At 48.8% G+C, this 20170-nt stretch overlaps 1 protein-coding gene across 1 annotated transcript in view; it reads left to right on the top strand.

Annotated features, from left to right (window-relative positions):
• Positions 1-627: 627 nt before the first annotated feature.
• The window catches only part of LOC122372714, a 46105-nt gene continuing 26562 nt past the window's right edge, over positions 628-20170 (top strand). The window contains exons 1-3 of the mRNA XM_043350240.1: positions 628-1669; positions 14288-14397; positions 14758-15214. Coding sequence (XP_043206175.1) covers positions 628-1669; positions 14288-14397; positions 14758-15214 — 1609 coding nt within the window. The remainder of the gene's footprint in view (positions 1670-14287; positions 14398-14757; positions 15215-20170) is intronic.

Raw genomic sequence — 20170 nt, 5'->3', positions numbered from 1 at the left:
TGGTTTCCAAGTTATGTCCCGGTTTGTTGAAAATTGTCCACATTCGGTCTGAAAATCGGCGAAAAAGGCCTAATATGACCTCTTGTGACCTGACCTTGGACCTAACAAAAAAGGACAGAAGTAATTTCGTCATTATTTTTTAGGGTCTTTCGAAAGCCACCTGCCCCGTGTCCGTATAGGTACGCGTGGCCCAGGAGCTGAGTGAGAGGGGGGGAGATTCAACCCCCCCCCCCCCCAGCAGGGCGTGAAAATCCAGGAGCCCCAGCGGGTCGCGGGCTAATGATTATTGACTTTGAGTCCACGGTCACTCAATGCAGCCAAACACACGAAGGTTATTACAAAGACTTACTGCGGCAACTGCGCTGCGGAGTCGAATGTTTACATCTGAGGGGCGTGAAGTCCATTAGAGAATGTTCTAAGAGGTGATATCATCCCGGATGGTCTGGAAACTTCGCCAGGCTTTTAAGAAAACTAAACAACGTGCCAGCATAAATGTAGAGCGAATAGATTGTAGCCTCAGAAGCAGAGTGGGTGGCTGTGGCGACAAGGTCAGCAGCAGCAGCAGCAGCGCGGTGGCCGCAGTAACAGCAGCAGCAGCAGCAGCCAGCAGGTGAAGCTGAGATCACGATGCGGCCACTGGTATTTCCCCTACTAGTCGGGTGTCTGTCTGCAGGCAGTGTCATCCCTCACGACATCCCGCTGGAGACCGCCATCGGCGCAGGCCCAGAGCCGTCGGCCGCCGCTCTGTCGGACCGGCTGCAGAGGATGGACGAGCGTCTGATCCAGCTGGCCGCCCGTCTGGAGTCGCTGACGCACACGGTGGACACACAGCTGGCACAGCTGGATAACAGCGTGCTGCAGCTGTACAAGGAGCTGGGCAGCGGCCGGCTGACCGAGGCAGCCGCCGAGCTGCGCGGGCTGCTGCAGGAGGCCCGGGCGGCGCCCGCCGACCCGCAGCTGGTCAGCACACTCAGCCAGGAGATCCGCCAGTCGGAGCAGCTGCTGCAGGCGCAGCTCAACGACACGCAGCAGCGGCTGGTGACGCTGCTGGAGGAGGGTCGGCCCGCCGCCGGCGCCGCCTCCCCGGCCACCACGACCGTGATCGTGGAGCGGTGCAGCTTCCCGGACCAGTTCCAGCGGACGGACGGCTGGCGGCCGGCCGACTGCGCGGCCGTCCAGCAGCGCCACCAGCGCAGCGGCGTCTACACCATCTACCCGCCTGTCTGCGGCAACGGCGGCGGCATCCGCGTCTACTGCGACATGGACACGGACGGCGGCGGCTGGACCGTGCTGCTGAGGCGCGCCGACCTCCCCGACCACCAGAACTTCGACCTCGGCTGGGAGAGCTACAAGTGGGGCTTCGGCAACCTCAGCGCCGAGTTCTGGTTGGGCAACGAGTACATGAGCCTGCTGACCAGCATGGAGGAGATGCAGCTCCGTGTGGACCTCCAGGACTGGGAAAACGCCTCTGCCACCGCCAGTTACACGCCGTTCTCCATCGGCACGGAACAACAAAAGTACCCCGTCAAAGTCGGAACCTACTCTGGCACTGCTGGAGACTCCTTCACTGGCATCAACGGCTCAAAGTTCTCCACCAAAGACCAGGATAACGACACTTGGAGCAAACACTGCGCGCAGTACTACAAGAACGCTGGCTGGCATAAGGCCTGTCTGTCATCAACTTTGCTAGGACCTTACATGAAGAAAACGATGAAGACCGGCTGGATTGGAATTACCTGGAACCCCTGGAAGGGGAACAAGTATTCGCTGAAGCATGTTGAGCTGAAGATGAGACCGGTTAACTACATGACCTGGTGTCACAAGCTGGCCCAGGAAGGGGTCAGTGAATGACAGGTCAGGTGGAACAGGGCAGATGACAGGGTGGCAGCCAGCTGACAGTCTGACAGTCAGCTGACAGTCTGACAGTCAGCTGACAATCTGACAGGTCAACGGTAGAAGAAAAGTAAAACACCTCAACCAGGGTATAATCCATGAACTGTCAGTGTCAGTTGTTCATCGCCTCACGTGGAGCCAGTCAGTAAAATACAATTCATCAATTTTGAATGGATTCACGTTATTGTCTTGTGTAGGTAATCATGAGATGAGCGGTGCCACAAAATTCGATTACTGAACCGCACAGTCTCAATTTCACGAAATGTTTTCCTGTCTTCTGGTTTTTGCTTCGAATGGCATTATGTGATTGATGTTGAGTTTAGCTAGCCATGCTCGTAATCAGGATAGGTAGCATATGATCTCAGGCAGCTTTTGCCAAATTGTCAGGGAACTCAGATTTGTTTTTCAATAGAAAAACACAATTCTAAAGAATAGTGTTTTAACTATTGACAACAAACCTTCGGTTACTGTTTGTATAATAGCGAGTCAGTGGACAGTGACATGAGTAAGACTGCAGAGGTGCACAAATAGCCCAGACTGTCTCCTACACGGTCTCCGATGGCTCCGGTTTGTCTCACCGATCATCCTTAGGTATATCCCAACATATCTATACTTTCAAGTAAAGCTGGTTATTTACATTACAGTTATTAATATTAATACGACGTAAACGCTATTCCTGAAGTGTTTTTATTTCTGAAGCTATCCGCAGATATATCGTCATTTTCTAAGAAGCCGACAGACATACGGTATGCGCTGATTTGGGCAAAGTGCGAGGCAGGACTTGGTACACCTCCACCTGAAATGCATACTGGTGGTGTATAAATAGACTAGAGTGAGGCGGTCTGGTTGTTGACTGTGTCTGGAAATGACTGGAAATGACTGGAAATACTGGAAAGTCAAGAACTACCCTCATAAAACCACCGGAACGCTCAATTAATTCCTCTCATCCAATGAGGGTTCAGTTCCACATGGACCAGACGGGCGTCCATTTGCCGTCCCATAGCGTCCCTCTCCCGTTTTGTGGGGCAGTTACTACTTGGCGGGCTGAAGGTGAAGTGACGTAACGCTGCAGTGTACGGTGCACATCAGTGTTTCTGTTTAGGAATATGAAACTTTAAGGAGTGTGTAACAAGTTTTTTCCTGGATCAACATTACTTCATTTAGGTAAGAAAACATTATTTGAGGACGATTTTGCAATATTTGCTAATGGGACGAAGCCCATCAAATTGCTATGGAATACCTATCATATTGAGGACCACAAACGTTCAGAAAACGTTTTGACTGTAGGCTTTAAGAAGCGGCTTTAAATCCTTTTATAATCCTAAATCCATCGCTGACTACATCTATACTGCAATCTATACACATTTCACGTGCATCGCTAATCTCTTCGCTAATACAGATCCTGGTCTATTTTTTCTTGCTTAGCAAACCTCAGCTGTCTTGTAAAATTTTCACGACGCATTCATACATTACAGTTTAGAGGCAGATAAATCCGATATTCCTGTTTTCTGCGTGGCTCTGTGAGGTCGGTCCCTGCCATGGATGGTGTGAGACCATCCATGCTGCCGATCGTTCGACGCGCTAGTTTTATTGGGGGTTATATGACCGAAGGACATCGACGGCCGACGAAACTGCCTCGCCTGGCGGGGTCACCAATGTGGAACACGCTGCCGGTTTTCCCGAAGTAGAACTGGAGATTTGCTAGACAAAGTTAGACTAAGTGAATTAATGTACTTAGCCATATGAAAGCAAATGTTTGACAGAAAGTAAGCGGCCATTTTGTCGCTGCTGGAGACAACTGCCGGAAAACTAACTGCATTCCCGCAACATTCAATTACTCATCGATACGTATCAAATGAAGCAGGGCAGATTACCATATTATTTTTCTTAGGATGTCGGAATATAACAACATGTTAAGATACCAAAAAGGTGCAATATCCTTGTTTATAACACAGCCTTTGTTCCGAGTCTGTGCCTTTGGATGGATCTCATGTGCTTAAAATCTTTAGAAAAATGCACTAAGTATCCATTTGAATTATTACTTATGCCAACATGAATGTTAGAAGAATAATCAATTGTAATTTGTTGTCAAGTCTAGATGTGTTTTCTCCACTGTCAATGACTGATTTCTTCTTGCTGAGTAATGTTTTGCAACCTATTAATTTCTATGCTAGTGGTGGCTCAAATATTGCTGTTATAGCTATGCAATGTGTAATCTTATATTGTTTAAATAAAGTTAGGCAAATTCAACTGAAATCATGACTGTAATATTTGAAATATGTCATCTGATTGACCTTCATCATACCAACATATAGCCTGGGCAAGGATTATGTCAAAAATGGCAAGGCAAGAGGAAAATAGAACAAGTCAGATTGTATTGCCACTCCTTTAGTCAGAGAATGAGGACAAGTTATAAGCAAAAAGCACAGATCACCTTGAAATCTTGAAATCAATGTCAAAGCCTACCTACCTGACAACTTGTATGGTCTCCCTCTTTTTAAAGTAATGCAATGCATTAGGTAGGTACATTGCTAGGTGTGAAATTTATGGAGAACTTCACAAACCCCATTACAAATCAGTTTTATAAGCATATGCTTCAAATTTCTATGCTTCCCACACTAACTGAAAGGTTTTTGAGCAAACTCATGAGCAAACTCCATGCCAGCATATCTTGTTATTGAGTAAACATGTTGACTACTTAACTGACCATTCCTTTTTCTATAATCATATTAATTACAATTCTACACAGACCTGTAGACAATTCATGACACATTTTCCACCCACAAAATTATTATATACACAACTGAACACAAAGCCTATGTTTAAAATAATAACATATCTGTTGCATTTTTGCTGTATAGGTACCTGTCTATAAAACATGAATAATTTGATGTTGTGAGCCTTGTGCCCAGATGAATGTTTGTGGTATTGGTGTTACAACAAGGAAATTGAAAATTTTTCATGCAGTTTAGGGAAGTTATACCTAGGTAATGTTCAAAATGAAGTGAGATGCCTTCAATTACTAAATCTCCAGTACATTGAAGAGCCATAATATATTCTTTTTAAGGAAATTATTAGGTACCTATTTACATTAGAGCTAGGTACGTAGTTACCTGCATGTTAGCATCTTTCAATGTTGTTCTTTATCAATCAAAATGAATGGAAAATTTAAAAAAATAAGTAGAAGTGATCAGATAGGATAGGTAAAGCAATTTCACAATTCATTTGACTTTCAGTTTCAGTTCTCATCAAGCCAATTAGGTTGGGTACCCACCTACTCGCTCCCCAAAATGCCCCCTGCCACGAACCTCTTATGAAGACTTTATAGAAGTGCAGGCTGCAGATTTCCGGCCCATGCAGAGTTTTCATTTCTTTGGCAATTCCTTAACTCCACTTGGAGCTCAAAACCTTCTATTACCACACCATCACATCACAAAATATAATGTGAAAGTCCTTATACACTTTGCTTACACTAAGACACACATCCACAGCACAGTACAGCAACTGAAGCGAGCTGTTCACTGTTACAATTATCTTTCAAATTCAACTGACACCGATAGCTGGTTACCACGCAACGCGCTAGCAAATGGCGTCAGCTTGTCCCACGAATGGCGGTTGCTATGGAAACCAGCTGACGAAACTTTACCAGAGCCCATTTTCGAACAGGAGTTTTGTTAAGGCGCCCCAAGAATTTGTGCGCCGTTTTTCGAAACATGCCCACCACTTTCGCAGTTTTCATCCTACATTTTACCTACACGGTGTCTCATGAGACACAATGTTAATCCAATGGGAACTGTCACGTGGGTGTCTCATGGAGGAGATTTGTAGGAACTGTTTTTGAAGACACGTAAAGAAATGTAATGACCAAATGCCGTTGACAGCTGATTGTACCGACCAATTGCTACCAGTTAGCTGTTTTTATAGTCATTTTTTTGTACAGAAAACACAAACTGAAATCTGTCTCGCGGCTACCCTCTTCGGCTCTTTCCTGTCTCCTACATTGTAGGCAAGTAGGAAGGTTTGTGCACCTCTGAGTAAGAGTTTGATTTTATGTGCAAACAGTGTCTTGGATATCCCTGCTTTTTCTTTCTTACCTTATATCATGTCTCATTTTCGAAATGCGCTGATAGCCTGTTCATATAGATCACAGTGACTAAACTACTATAAAAGCCGCAAAAAGGAAATTTGTGGATAGGTAATGCGTCCAATTGATTAATCCAATTGATTTTTGTTTTGTTCCTTTATTGCATTGCTCCGATAAGTGTAAAAAGAAATGTACCATGGCACAACAAAATAATATAAGAGACAGTTCGTCGCAAAAAAAAAGTAGAATGTCTATAAAGTGTATATATATAAGTGTATATAAGGTGTCCACGTCAAAAGTGTACCCAGACTTTTCTCCATATTTTATCTTAAAAACATCACACTCACGAACAATTGCCCTCGTTTGAGAGCCAAGGCAATGGCAAAACATTTGCTATGCTTTTCAACTGTGCTCGGCACTCTGCTGACCAGCGCGTGCCGTCTATGAGCAACTGCTCTATATGAGCCCCTTTGCGTCGGGCCACCGCCGGCAGACGGACCGTCTGGAGGTGGGTGATCGCCTGGTCAACCATGTGGGAAGGAAGGCGACGGATCTCGTCGATGATGAAGTCTTTCAGCTCCTGGGTCGACCCTGGATTGCCAGCGTATGCACAAGTCCTTGAGAAAGCCCCACAAGAAGAAATCTAGAGGGCTGAGGTCGGGCGAGTGTGGAGCCCATTCCACCGCGCTTTTCAAGCTGATGTGGCGGTCAGGAAAGTGCTCTTCCAGAAATTCCAGCGACCGTTTGGCGGTGTGAGGCGGCGCCCCGTCTTGTTGAAACCATTCTTCATGGCGACGGATCCCGCGTCTCCGCTTCAGCTCTCGCCAGAATGGTTCCAGTGCCTCCGAGGCGTAGCGTTCTAGCGTTACGGTGTTGTGTTTGTCTCTCCCCTGTCGTCTTCGAAAAAGAAGGGGCCGGTAATGCCCCCTCCATGCCTCATTGCCACCCAAACCGATACTTTCTTGCTGTGCAGAGGCATGGTCTGAACTTTTTCTAGGCAATGGGATCCCCAGTGCACAGGGCATTGTGGGATTTCACATGCCACGGTCCGTCTGCCGGCGGTGGCCCGACGCAAAGCGGCTCATATAGAGCAGTTGCTCTAGACGGCACGCGTTGGTCATCAGAGTGCCGAACACAGTTGAAAAGCATAGCAATTGTTTTGCCATTGCCTTGGCTCTCAAACGAGGGCAATTGTTTGTGAGTGCGATGTTTTTAAGATAAAATACGGAGAAAAGTCTGGGTACACTTTTGACGTGGACACCCGGTATATGGTCGTTCAATAAGTAACGAACAATCGGTCATAACTTCTTTATTTCTTTATTTAACACTTTCAAACTTTCACAGATTATAGATCAGACATTTCTGAATGCAGCCTATGCCTCAAACCAGCCGCCGCCCGCCTGCACACACTTCTCCCAGCGTTCCGGCCAACGCCGGAATTCCGCCCGGAAAAAACGCGTTTTCCGTCTTTTTCACCCAGTTCATGACAGCGCACATGACTTCAGCGTCGGTCTCGAAGTGTTCACCATGGAGGCCATCCTTTAGGGGACCAAAGAGGTGAAAACTGAAGGAGCCAGGTTCGGACTGTAGGGCGGCTGGGGCATGATATTCAGCCCTGTCACGCGATCTCCTCGCGCGTGGCGTGAGACAAGTGCGGTCGGGCGTTGTCATGGTGTATGGTGATGTTGTTGACATCCGAGCCGCGCCTCTTCTTCAGGATTGCTTTTCTCAGTCTCCTGCAGGACTGTGATGTAGCGGCCCGCTGTCCATAGTCCGCCCAGGTTCAAGAAAGCCCACCAGGATGACACCATGACAACGCTCGTCCGCACATGTCTCACGCCACACGCGAGGAGATCGCGAGACAGGGCTGAATATCATGCCCCAGCCGCCCTTCAGTCCGAACCTGGCTCCTTCAGATTTTCACCTCTGGTCCCCTGAAGGATGGCCTCCGTGGTGAACACTTCGAGACCGACGCTGAAGTCATGTGCGCTGTCATGAACTGGGTGAAAAAGACGGAAAACGCGTTTTTCCGGGCGGAATTCCGGCGTTGGCCGGAACGCTGGGAGAAGTGTGTGCAGGCGGGCGGCGGCTGGTTTGAGGCATAGGCTGCATTCAGAAATGTCTGATCTATAATCTGTGAAAGTTTGAAAGTGTTAAATAAAGAAATAAAGAAGTTATGACCGATTGTTCGTTACTTATTGAACGACCTAATAGTGTATGGTAGAGAACACCAAGCCCCTTCATTCGGCACACTGCAGCTTTATACATATACAGCAGTAGTGCATCGACTGCTCACACTTTGACAATGCGTGAACTACATTTTGTTTATAATGTGTCGGTTACAAAGTCCAGATAGCACGCCGATAACTGACTGGAGGGTGTTGGGTGGAGAACACAGATAGATCGTCGGCGAGACTGTAGAGTGTAGATGTTCTGTCGGTTATAGAGCTAGCACACAGACAGAGCGTCGGCCGAGACTGCAGATATCCTGTTGGCTAGAATGCGACAGACAGAGCGTCGGCGAGGCTGCAGATATCCTGTTGGTCAGAATGCGACAGGCAGAGCGTCGGCGAGGCTGCAGATATCCTGTTGGTCAGAATGCGACAGACAGAGTGGCGGCGGCCGGCGTTGATCAGCACGCTGATTCCTGAGTGGAGGATGTCTTTTATAGACAGAGCGTCTATAATAGACGCTAGGACTATATTTTGTGCGTCTGCTGCCGAGTACAGACAGCACGCCGATCTTCTCTGGCTATAGATACCCTGTGCGTTGGCTACAGAGTCTATAGACAGCACGCTGGTTTCTGACTGGAGGATGTCTCACGTAAGTTATATATCACAGAGAGAGCGTCGGCCGTCGGAGGTGGTCAGATCCAAGACCTGCACCGTCAGAGCGGGCCAATCGGCGCTCGGACTCCGCCGCGTGCGGACAGGTCGACATGGCTCCGCCGACGGAGGTTCCGCCGTGTGCGGACGACGTGTTAGATCCGCCGGCGGAATTCCGCACAGCGCTGACAATGCATTACATACGCCTGGATTGCGGATAGACGGACCAATTCCAGCTGTGGCTTGGTGTGCATATTGCTGTCCAAAACGGTGCGCTCTTTGCTAGTTTCGTCACCACGCGTGCGATATTCAAGCTTGGTAGAGAGTGTGGTGCGTAATAATAGTGGTGAAGTGAGCATATTTGGGGACAAACCGGCCGAATGGTGATAAGACCTAGCTCAGCGCAGTATGACTGTGTCAGTGAGATAATCAACGAAACTGTCATATGATACAGAGGACTGCGGGTGACAGGTCATAGATCAAAGGTCAGTGGATGACTGAGAACAGGTCAAGACCGAGAGGATGCATATCAATGACCGAGGGCTCACAGGTCAAGTTTGAGAGGTCACACCTCGGCAGAGGTGGTGCAGCAGACATCGATCTGGAAGGGGCAGCACGTCCCATACAAGATAGCTATCTCCGCCTGATACAATAAACTGGTGAGGACAGACACCGGTGACGATGTAAAAGAAAACAAACACTGTCGACTCGTCTCTGGACAAGCATTAACGGCACCGCATAACTAATGACATGGAGACAGACTTCATCGATCATTTTATGGTCGATGCTCAAACATAGGCAATGGTTAATTTTATGATCAAACATAAAAAGCTGTAGAAAATATCATGGCAACATCCAAAAGTCACAACATACAAAAATAGAGACAAAAAAAACAATATCCTAGCGATCACCGGAATCACCACAGAAACATGGAATCAAACACAGTCATGTTTGATCGATGAACTGACAACACACAAACCACTGTACAGCTCTGCCTTCCATTGCCGCTGTAGGTGGTTGCGATGGAGCACTGCCAAATCGATAGCAATGGGTGTGAATGCGGACGGAGCCCAATCAATGCCTTTTGCCTAATGGTCGGGCTGGTGCCGTGAGGGCGGGAGTGGGCGTTATACATGTAGTCTGATAGGACGCCTACTTATAGTTTTATTTCTAGTTCATTTCCTTATCTAATATCTATTCTACATAGGCTTCTTCCTATTGTTTTTATGTACAACTTTTTCTGAAATTATGCTATCATTTCCCCTGGGCTGGGCGGACAATATAACTACTGTTTTCATTTCACGTTGCTTGCTGAGTGTGTCACCTGAAAAACAAGCAGGTCGAGTAACGCACACGTCAGAGACCGACACAGTGCTGTATTTGGTTAGTGGCCGGTTGGTTGATGTCCACTGTACATAGTGACACGTATGCGGCTGCGGCTGACAATGAAGTGGGACTCTGCCAACCTGGGGGCAGTGTCGGGCTGTGTTATTCGAGGAAGAAGTTCAGCGGCTTCTGCAGCGTGAGTTTGTTCAGAGGGAAATACTGAGCGCGCGGCTCCGGATTCGCGGAATACGGCTGTCACGCGGTGAATACGCTAACTATTGGCTTAGTTTGTGCTGGTTTGATAACAAGTCCATCCAATGTCAGGTCCAGGATATATCTTAGATGGGACCGTTTGACTGCAATCGGCTTTTACTCTTCTTCCGCTCATGATATCAGCAACTCGTCAATGACCTGTCGTGCCCTGCGTAGTGTCAGTGTCGTTACCGTTCGGGTGTCGGGGTGGTGCATGTCTATCGCACTTGCGATTGCGTGTTTATTGCCCACATAGAGTGTCGAGTGCCTGTTACCGACAACGCCCTGTAAAAAGGCTGCCAGTTTAGAAGTTACATTGAACATTCTGGAGCTGCACTCACGGTGAATTGCGTTTGGCAGCCCTTTATACCTAGTCGCTATGGTCGTTAAAGTATGCGTTGACATATGTATGTGGCCATGCTGAGGCAATTCAAGGTGTGCTGTATGCCGTACTGCTGCTTCACCATTGGAGTCACGCCTGCTGTGAAATTGATAAGTGAATGATAGCATGAGAGGCCCGCGAATAGCATTCCCTAGGCAGCTGCACTATATGTGGATCGAATATGGCAAGCGCTTATTCGCAAATCAGTGCTCGTTGTAGCCTATGGTCAGATTCCGAGTGCCTTGGGGCATATACAATAGTCGACTTCGGCGTGCGCATCGGCGCCGAAACGGGGCTCCGGTCAGGTTACAAGAAACGGCTTTGATAGCTGGCCCTCGACATTGATGATTTATCGACTTTGTTTTATCCATGAGCTCTCAAATGAGAAATGCTCGCTGAGTTGTGATGGAATGACTTGACGACTCATCATTATATGCCTCGTTCTTATCAAAATAATTACAGCTCGCTTTGAGCGTGCACCGTCATTCTTTTGTGCAGATAAATGGACTACCAGCCTGAGCGTCCAGCTAAGCTACCAGCTAAGCGGCCTTATAGCAGCTACCACTTTCCAGCTCCATTGAAGCTTTTTTACGGGTGCGAGCACTCATATGAAGATCTAGCCTCCAGTAAAACCACTGATCTTTTATACACAATTAGCTAAAGCGTTAGCCAATTGAAACTTTCTTTTCCGGTTGTCCGTCGTTGAATATGTTTTCTTCGACTGGAGCTCGAGTCTGGCTAGAACATGTAGTCACGAAAATGCAGAAAGTTTATGTGCGAGTGCGCTGTGCATTAGCACCTACTTTCCCGTCTCCTCGTAGTTGATGGTTTGGGAGCTGGGATGTGCGGCAAAGAGAATAACATTTTCCGTCACGCAGAGGGCGTGGTTTTTAGGCTAAAGCGTAAGGCTGTGGGTTGGTGGCCAGTCACGCTATCACAGAATAAATGATAACCAATCATAGCTGACCGCTCCCACTGGTCACAAGCGGTAACTGCTACCATCATTCATTAGAGACAGCTATTGCCTCAGTGAATTGATTCCGACAAAAAGACAAAGGTCGCTAGTTTTTTTTTTAACCCGCGCACCGACGGGGGTCTGCGCCAACTTCGCACCGACGGGGGGGGGGCGGATGACCGCCCCCCCCCCTGAGATCTCGAGAACGAAGCAAGATAGCGACAAGCGGTAAACGGCATCGGATACGCACGGTCAAGATCTACAATTTTTACAAAGGTCATTTTCAGGTCAGGTCAAAGATGACGTCACAGGGGTCGAAAAATTCAAAATGGCGGCGCTAGATATGGAGAGAGTTTTTCTCGAATAACTTTCGAATTAGTCAAGATAGGAGCAAACTAAGGGCACCATCGTGATCCTCTCGTCAATCCGCATCGAATGATATATATGTTGACCTCGAAAGGTCAAGGTCAAAGGTTGACCTCAGGTCACGTGATCTCGAGGTCATCATATAGATCATTCGATGCGTCTTGACGAGCTGAACACAATGAGACCATCTACGCGGCTGTATCTTGTTCCTGTACGGAGTTATTGGCCAAAAACCTTTGGTGACCTTTGATGACGTCACATGACCTCACAGCTGCCCAACAGCAAAACAGACCTCAAGGTAGTGAAGTTTGATCGTATATGAAGTCATGTATGGTATATGGGGCCATTCCGAGCCGTTTTAGTGGTAAAAATAGGGAGTTGATTTTCCCCCATTGACTTATAATGGGGAGGTCGCGAAATTGACCTGACCTTAGGTCACCGATATCAAAATTCCGAGATATACAAATTGTAGCTACTAATGACCTTGTAACATCCTGCGACTTTCAAAGGCCTCCGACATCTACTGTAGCTCTGGCACGGTGACAAAGTTGCAAAAAAGTGACTTGAGGTTGGGTCATTCAAAGTGAGCTGGTGACCTGACCTTAAAAGATAGGAGGTTCAAACTTGCACACCATGTGTAAAATTGATGAGGGAATAGTCGTACCAAATTTCGCGGCGCTACGCGCCGCGGTTTTCCCGCTATTCGCGAAAAACCTCAGGGGGGGGGCGGATATCCGCCCCCCCCGTCGGTGCGCGGGTTAAGAGACTGGCTAGAGGCTTACATAGCTGGTAATTGCCCACTGTTTTATACCATGTTTTTCTTCGGCTCTGGAGGTCAGCAATAGCTAAATGTTTCCTTTTTCATGCTCTACTGAAGGGCAAGGCAGGAAAATAAATAATTGTACCTGAATGACTTGCCTTGGCTCGCTACTGTGCTTAAAGGGACAGTATCATCGAAAAAAAAATCCATGTATGGAGCTGATTTTTTTTTTTACTAGCATTTCTTATTTTTCTGAATCAGAAAAACATAGTTTGAGGACCGAACTCGGTGAAAAATATTGCAACCACATTTCATTTTCATGATTCATTTTCATGAGCGAACCACCACTATACAAGCATGGCCGCCAGTTTGGAAGCATGCAAAATTGCTACAGAACTGGCGCAGATAATACATTATTGACGCTACGCTTACGCGGTCGTTCTTCTGATTGAGTTGTCCTTAGGGAGAGGTAGCCTTAGGTATTGCCCATAAAAATATAACGTGACAATTGGAGGGAGTGACAATTGGACGTGACAATTGACAATGGGAGAAAATATCACGTGACAATCACGTGATAAACGTCATACATTGGAGGGAGATTGTGATTCAAGCTGGAGGAATTCCTTTGTTGAGCCGCTAGAATCCGAAGGAAACAGCGGAAATTGCCTACGACTATTTAATGAATTTAACGGTGATGAATAAGTGCGAAAAACGTTTTGGCTTTATAAAATTTGATGAAATGACCAGGGTAAAAGTTTTATTACTGGCGGTCAATTCAAAACGGCGCAAACATTTAAACAGTGAAGATAGTGAAGCACGATTCAAAGTGTGGTACACCTTTCGTACTTTGAGCGGCGATAGCGGGATAACGGTGTGGAGCTTCGAGGATCGGTCTTCAGTTCCCGGACCAGAAAGGTGGGGCCTATGCAATGTCAAATTTCATCAAAATGGTGATACTGTCCCTTTAATGATGCAGTTTTTACTGAAATGATGCTTGTTGTACATATATGTATATCCGAAAGATTTCAAATATTGATACTCGATGCTGAACATGTTTGAACGAATTAATTTCTGGCATATCTTGTAAAGAAGAGTTCAAAAATAAACGGCAGCATTAGTGGCTTGAAATACCATAATATGCATCAAAATACGACGGACTGAAACGGACGATTTAAAGCTACTCAAGCCAGCTAGCTGCCTCGTGCCATGGTCCCCAATAACCATGCCCTCATACTTTCGGCGAAGTCGTTTTTTCAGATCTTCCGTAAGAGTGGCGAGTGCCTTTCGAGACTGCCCAGCTTCATACCCAGGCCGCACAAAAACAAGTGCCAGTGACCAGTGTGAAAATGTGAGCCGACTGTTCAGCCCGCCCTAGTACTCGGCTTCCTTGAGACTGTTCGTGCACTGTTTCGTCTTATTTCAAAGCGTGCTTGCTCTGTTCCAGACCGCGACTCTCCAAATCGGGCTGTCTGGAACGAGGACGACGCTTCGGTGGTGTGCGCTCCACTGAGAGGCCGCTGCCCACCCGGAGGAACACAGTCGCTGGAGCCATCGGTACGGGCACAGTCGCTGGTGCCGTCAGCTGAATCTGTACCGCCGTCCTCCAGTTACCGGTCGCCAACCGCGGGCCCACCATCGCCATCGAGCAACCCTCCACCGCCACCTGAATACACTCCTCCGGTGCCCGCGGACCCTCCTCCACCGTCTGTCATCCCTCCGCCGCCACCTGCGGACCCACGACCGCCACCAACGTACCCCACAGCGCCACCATCATACCCTGCAGCGCCACCTGCAGACGACGCGGCCCGGCCGGCAGGCCCACCTGTGCCTCAGCTGCAGCTGACTTCGTCTACCGGTGCGACCACCCCGTCCCCTGGTGGCCGGCGGGTGAACTCAGCGCGGCCTCCGCCACAGCGCCGACACCTAGCGGTGACCGGGCGAACTACTCGCGGCTCGAGGGGCCCGCGCTCGGCTCGCGTTCCCGAGGGTCGGGCGGAGGTGCGGCACCGGTCCCCGCGGCGCAGTCCGCGCGCCGGTCACTCCCACACTGACCGGCGCTGTCTGAGCGCTGCACTCGGCGCTCGGCTGAACATCGAGCTACTACCGAGCCGCTGCAGCCCAGCTCCGCCCCGAGAGACCGCCGCCCAGCAGACTCCGCGTGAGGAGGAGGTGCCACCGTGCGAGCAGCCGCTGACGCTGGCGGAGATCCGGCGCGCCGCCCAGACCTCGTCCATCAGCCAGGCCATCACCAGCGCCACCTGCCACCAGCAGCCGCTCGTGCAGACTGTGCAAACTGTGAGCGTGCACGAGCCGCCCACCGAAACCATGGCGCTCGGATACCAGAAGAAACTGCAGTGGAGCCAAGAGAGAGGTAAGTTGCAGCCTTATGAAATACAATGCATGTAATTGTATGCATACTATGGACGCCATGAATTTACCCAAATTCACATTCAAAGTGCATGAACGTTTTCATTTTCCTCCTTTTCTTATCAACGAACTCGTCGAGCATGTACACTCGGGGGCAGATTGATGTTCTACAACTCTTTAACCACCGGGTTCCTATGGCTCAGCATTGGCAGCAGCCGCCTGGTACCGGTAGACTGTGCCGCTTCACTTACTTGTCAAGCGGCACAGCCTACCCACACCGTATGCCACCGGTCTGGGTCGGTGGCTGGAAGGCGATGTGGGCCGCCTGTGACGTCAGCGCAGCGGTGAGGGCCGAGCCCGGAGGCATGGCTCGGGTCGGCGTGTCGCGGCGGCTGGCGAGGGCTGGGGAGTGAGGTGGGGTGGGAGCACGGACCATCGTGCGACTGAGCGTGTAGTTAACTTTCGTCTCAAGGCGCCAATTATTCTACCTAACAATTGTGCTACAGCAGTTGTTAAAATGTCCTATTCCCAAGACAGCGCCTATCATCATACTTGCCATGCACATTACGGCACACTTAAACGTGGCATTGGGACAGCCGATAGAATTTATATCACACGTGCCTCGAGTTGCGGAGCTACATTGTTTTTAACAGATAAGTATTAAGGCCTTGATTGAGCTCATTGGTGTCTATTATTTCGCACAGCAATCGTCCAGAGACGTGGGAACTGGGGTTTTTGGATAGCGCGGCGTCCCAACTTTAAGCAACTCTTACTGTTCCTCTAATGTGTGGTCGCAGCCACCAATAGCAAACCGTTCCATCTAGGAACAAATAAGTCGCGCACCTGGGACGGTTCGAACCGGGTTTCTCCAACCCGGCACCCTACGACGCTAGCGTGTATCCACTGAGCTGCCGACACCAGCGACCACCCGCCGCGGTCAAACGCGATCAAATATCACAATACTGTCATTGGCGGTCAGCGGGTGAATGTCATTTTGTTTTGTGAAGACGAGGACCATGCTCGGTAGCTCAGTGGATCAACGCTCGTGTCGTGAATTGGCCGGTGGGAGAAGCCCGGTTCGAACCCCCCTGAGTGGCCGACTTTTTGGCTTCTAGTTGGAACGGTTTGCTATTGGGGGCTGCGACCACATATTAGAGCAACAGTAATAATCGCTTCAAATTGGGGCGTTGGCTGCGGCACTACTCATAACCCCCAGTTCCCACGTCTCTGGACGATTGCCGTGCGAAACAATAGACACCAATCTGCTCAATCAAGGCCTTAATACTAATATGTTATACAAAATATAGCTCCGCACCTCGATGCACGAGTGACATAAGTTCTATCGGCTGTCCCATTGCCACGCCTAAGTGTGTCGTAATGTGCATTGCAAGTATGATGATAGGCGCTGTCTTGGGGATAGGACATTTTAACAACTGCTTTAGCACAATTGTTAGGTAGAATAATTGGTGCCTTGAGACGTGAAAGTTAACTACACTCGCTCAGCCGCGCGATGTCCGTGCTCCCACCCCACCTCACTCCCCAGCCCTCGCCAGCCGCCGCGCCGCGCCGACCCGAGCCATGCCTCCGGGCTCGGCCCTCACCGCTGCGCTGACGTCACAGGCGGCCCACATCACCTTCCAGCCACCGACCCAGACCGGTGTCATACGGGTGGGTAGGCTGTGCCGCTTGACAAGTAAGTGAAGCGGCACAGTCTACCGGTACCAGGCGGCTGCTGCCAATGCTGAGCCATAGGAACCCGGTGGATAAAGAGTTGTAGAACATCAATCTGCCCCCGAGTGTACCATGTCCTTTTTATAACACCCCTAATTTTCTGAGCTCATGTTCGATCGGCGTGTCGTCGCGGGGTTTCACTGGCACAACATGCACGGTGACGGCCCCCGCATGTTACGCTGCCGATGAGGTCGCTAATGATCACTTTACAGCGGTGAAGTCATTAGTCAGACTTCAGAGACGATTGACTGCTGCAAGTAGCATGTCAGCCATTTCAAGGAGATGTTTCTCACACAGCTATCTGGTGATCCTTTTTGGGAACGAAGCCTGCCGAACATTTTCGCTAAAGACAAAAACATGAGGTCGTTTAACCTTCCAGGCGGTGAGGGGGGGACATTTTTTGCCCCCCCCTTTAGTTTTTTTTTCGATATATCTCGAGAACCGCTGCGCCGATCGTCACCAAACTTTCAGTACCCTTCCGGGAGTAGCTAGCGCACATGATGACCAAAATTTTTTCCAAAGGCTATGATAGGTTGGCCGCTAATGACGTCAGAGTGACGTCATTTCTGCCATTTTCGACCCAAAAAAAGGTTTCGCGGGAAGAGCTGTCAGGCCTACAGCTTTAGAGATACAGAAAAATGTTCTTAACATAAAAGGTGTGGAATCAAGAGGGCTACAAAACGCTATTTCGGTTTTTCGAATTTTTTGGATTTTGACCCCCAAAAATCAAAAAATAGATTTTTTAAAAATAATAGCCGAAAAATCCAAAAAGTTTTTTGAGTTTCGAAAAAACCGGAATATATGTGATAGTCCCTACCGCCTTCTATCTACATACCAAATTTGAGATCAATACCTCTTTTTTTGGCCAAGTTATAGCGAAAAAACTGTTCAAAATTGATGACGTCAAATTTTCAAACTCAATTTTTAGCAATTCTAGACCTCGTAGCGCAAAAAAAGACCACCACTAGACTCCCCGTGACGAGCTGCATCGAATCGATACCCATTTTGTGCAAAAATATCAACTTTGAAATTTGACCTTTTTTTACCTGACCTTGACCTGACCTCAACCAGAAAGTGACCTAAACCGTACCTGATGGTCTTATAACCAATACCATTGAGTTGGAAATGAAAAACTGGCCATAAAACATGCATCGCACAACCTTAGTAAAGTTGGGTTCATGTGGTGACCCTTGGTGACCTTTGGTGACCTGACCTGTGACCTGACCTGGTATGACCAGCGACCTCTAATAGCAACATATGTACTAGACAACTGACGCCTTATCGCTGATTTTCGACCAAATGCGTTTTACTCGGTGGTATAGCGCTTTCCTTAGAAGCCCCGTGAACGGTGAAACATTTTATCTTTGACCTGACCTGTGACGTCATCGGTGACCCCGAGGTCAATGAAATTTGGTTTCCCTCCACAAATTTGACAGGGCTATCGAACGCCGTTTGAATTTTCCGGATCCGTCCAGTAGTTTCGGAGATACGAGGGGGGGGGGGCAAAAAAATGCCCCCCCCCCCACCACGCGGAAGGTGGCTGGGAGGCCCACCGCCTGCCGGGTTAACGGCTATGTTTGAAGCGAACACAAAATTCTGGCGCCTGGGCTGAATATAAAGGTTATGGCATGAATTAGAAAACAAGGTCACGAAAAAACGTATGATGATTGTATGAGAGTCTTAGTTTTAGTGAGCATTATTTCAGTTGAGGTGGATTTATTATGCGTCGCACTATTTTATTTATGTCAGCACCGACTTCGTCAGCAACGCATGTCATGTAGAGACGACTGTGAAAGGCACACACTACACAGATGTTTTGGTGTACACCTGTGCCTTTAGTGACGACGCTATTGAATATTAATGACATGGGCTGCAACCTACCGACACCTCTCGCCGGCTTCTGGTTCTGACACCTGGTGACTGGCGAGGGTTATACGAGAGACTTACGCCCCCCCCCCCCCGCCCCCTTACATGGGGATGGGCGTCCTAACACCCCCCTTTCCCCCCACCCCCACCCAATCTGTACCATGGCGCGAGAATGACGATCTTGAGAAGCTGTGACAGATAACAGAATCTCTGCGAGTCGATTCTATAGTGAATGAGCTGGTGCGCCGGTAGACTGTGCCGCAACGCCTGCGTGTTCAGCGGGACAGCCTATAGCTCCAGGTTCGAGTGCGGGCCGCATAGGCTGCCTCGCCGCTCGCCAGCCCGCGGTTGGCCTTCAACGGCCAGGCACAACGCCAAGTCCCGAGCTCGGAGAAAGGATTATAGCAGAAGCTAAAAACATCACTTGTAATTAATATGACAATGTGGAAATATCCGTTCTAAAACCTCACCGCGCTCGCTGTCTAGTCCCTCCCTCCGTGCCTCACCGCTATAAGCGCGGTGAGGCGGTGAGGGTGCACCCTCACCCCCGTCTGCACGAGCGACCGGATTCGGACGTTCGTCTGTAGTGGCACACACACACAAAACATTGAATATGCGCGTGCCGAGATTATTGGTTGCCAGCGGGAGCCGCATCCACCTGTACAGAGTATTGCGGTTTTGACGTCCGAGGCGTGGCTGAGGTGCAGCTGTTTCTCCATTCTCAGCCGTTCGCCCGACCCAGTGGTGTTTGTTCGCTTCTGTAGTTAGTCTGTTGGCTGCGATGCTCTCCGGCAGTGTAGCACAGAACCCGCAGGATTGCATCAGGAGTGATTGTTTTGTGATTACGTCATGCGTGTTGATCTGGTTATCTCTGTGCAACAGAAGGTGTTAGAGTGAAAGTCTTCACAGGTAGAAATGGTTCAGGTCTCAGCAATGCCACGGACCGTGCCAACTGCCAACTGGCAGCGATTAATTGGGTCACCGTGCGCAATGTGACCGATACAAGTCAATTGTAAGTGCATAAAACAAACGGCTCGATCGTTCAAAGGGAGCGTAATTACTGTAATCGCGCGAAGCTGGCCTTCACAGTCCTTTTATTAGCCGCTACAAATCATAGATAAAGTTCTCTGGATATGTATTGTTACGTCGTGTGAAAACAAGATAAGGCAGCAATGTCACTTGATATGACTGGTAGGCTAAAAGCGGCGACAAGCAAACTAAGAGACGATTTAATTGCTTCTATTGAATCGAAGTTCCAACTTTATGAAGCGATCTTAGAAGACATCGAGGAAAGTGCATCGGTAAAGAGCGCAACTTCAGATTGCGAATGGACAAAAACATGCAACAAGCGTACAAACATGAA

The sequence above is a fragment of the Amphibalanus amphitrite genome, unplaced genomic scaffold (genome assembly GCF_019059575.1).
Source record: "Amphibalanus amphitrite isolate SeventyFive unplaced genomic scaffold, NRLGWU_Aamphi_draft 001391F_arrow, whole genome shotgun sequence".
Lineage (NCBI taxonomy): Eukaryota > Metazoa > Arthropoda > Thecostraca > Balanomorpha > Balanidae > Amphibalanus > Amphibalanus amphitrite.
The sequence above is the reverse complement of the archived record's forward strand: the minus strand, read 5'-3'. Positions and strand labels throughout refer to the sequence as shown.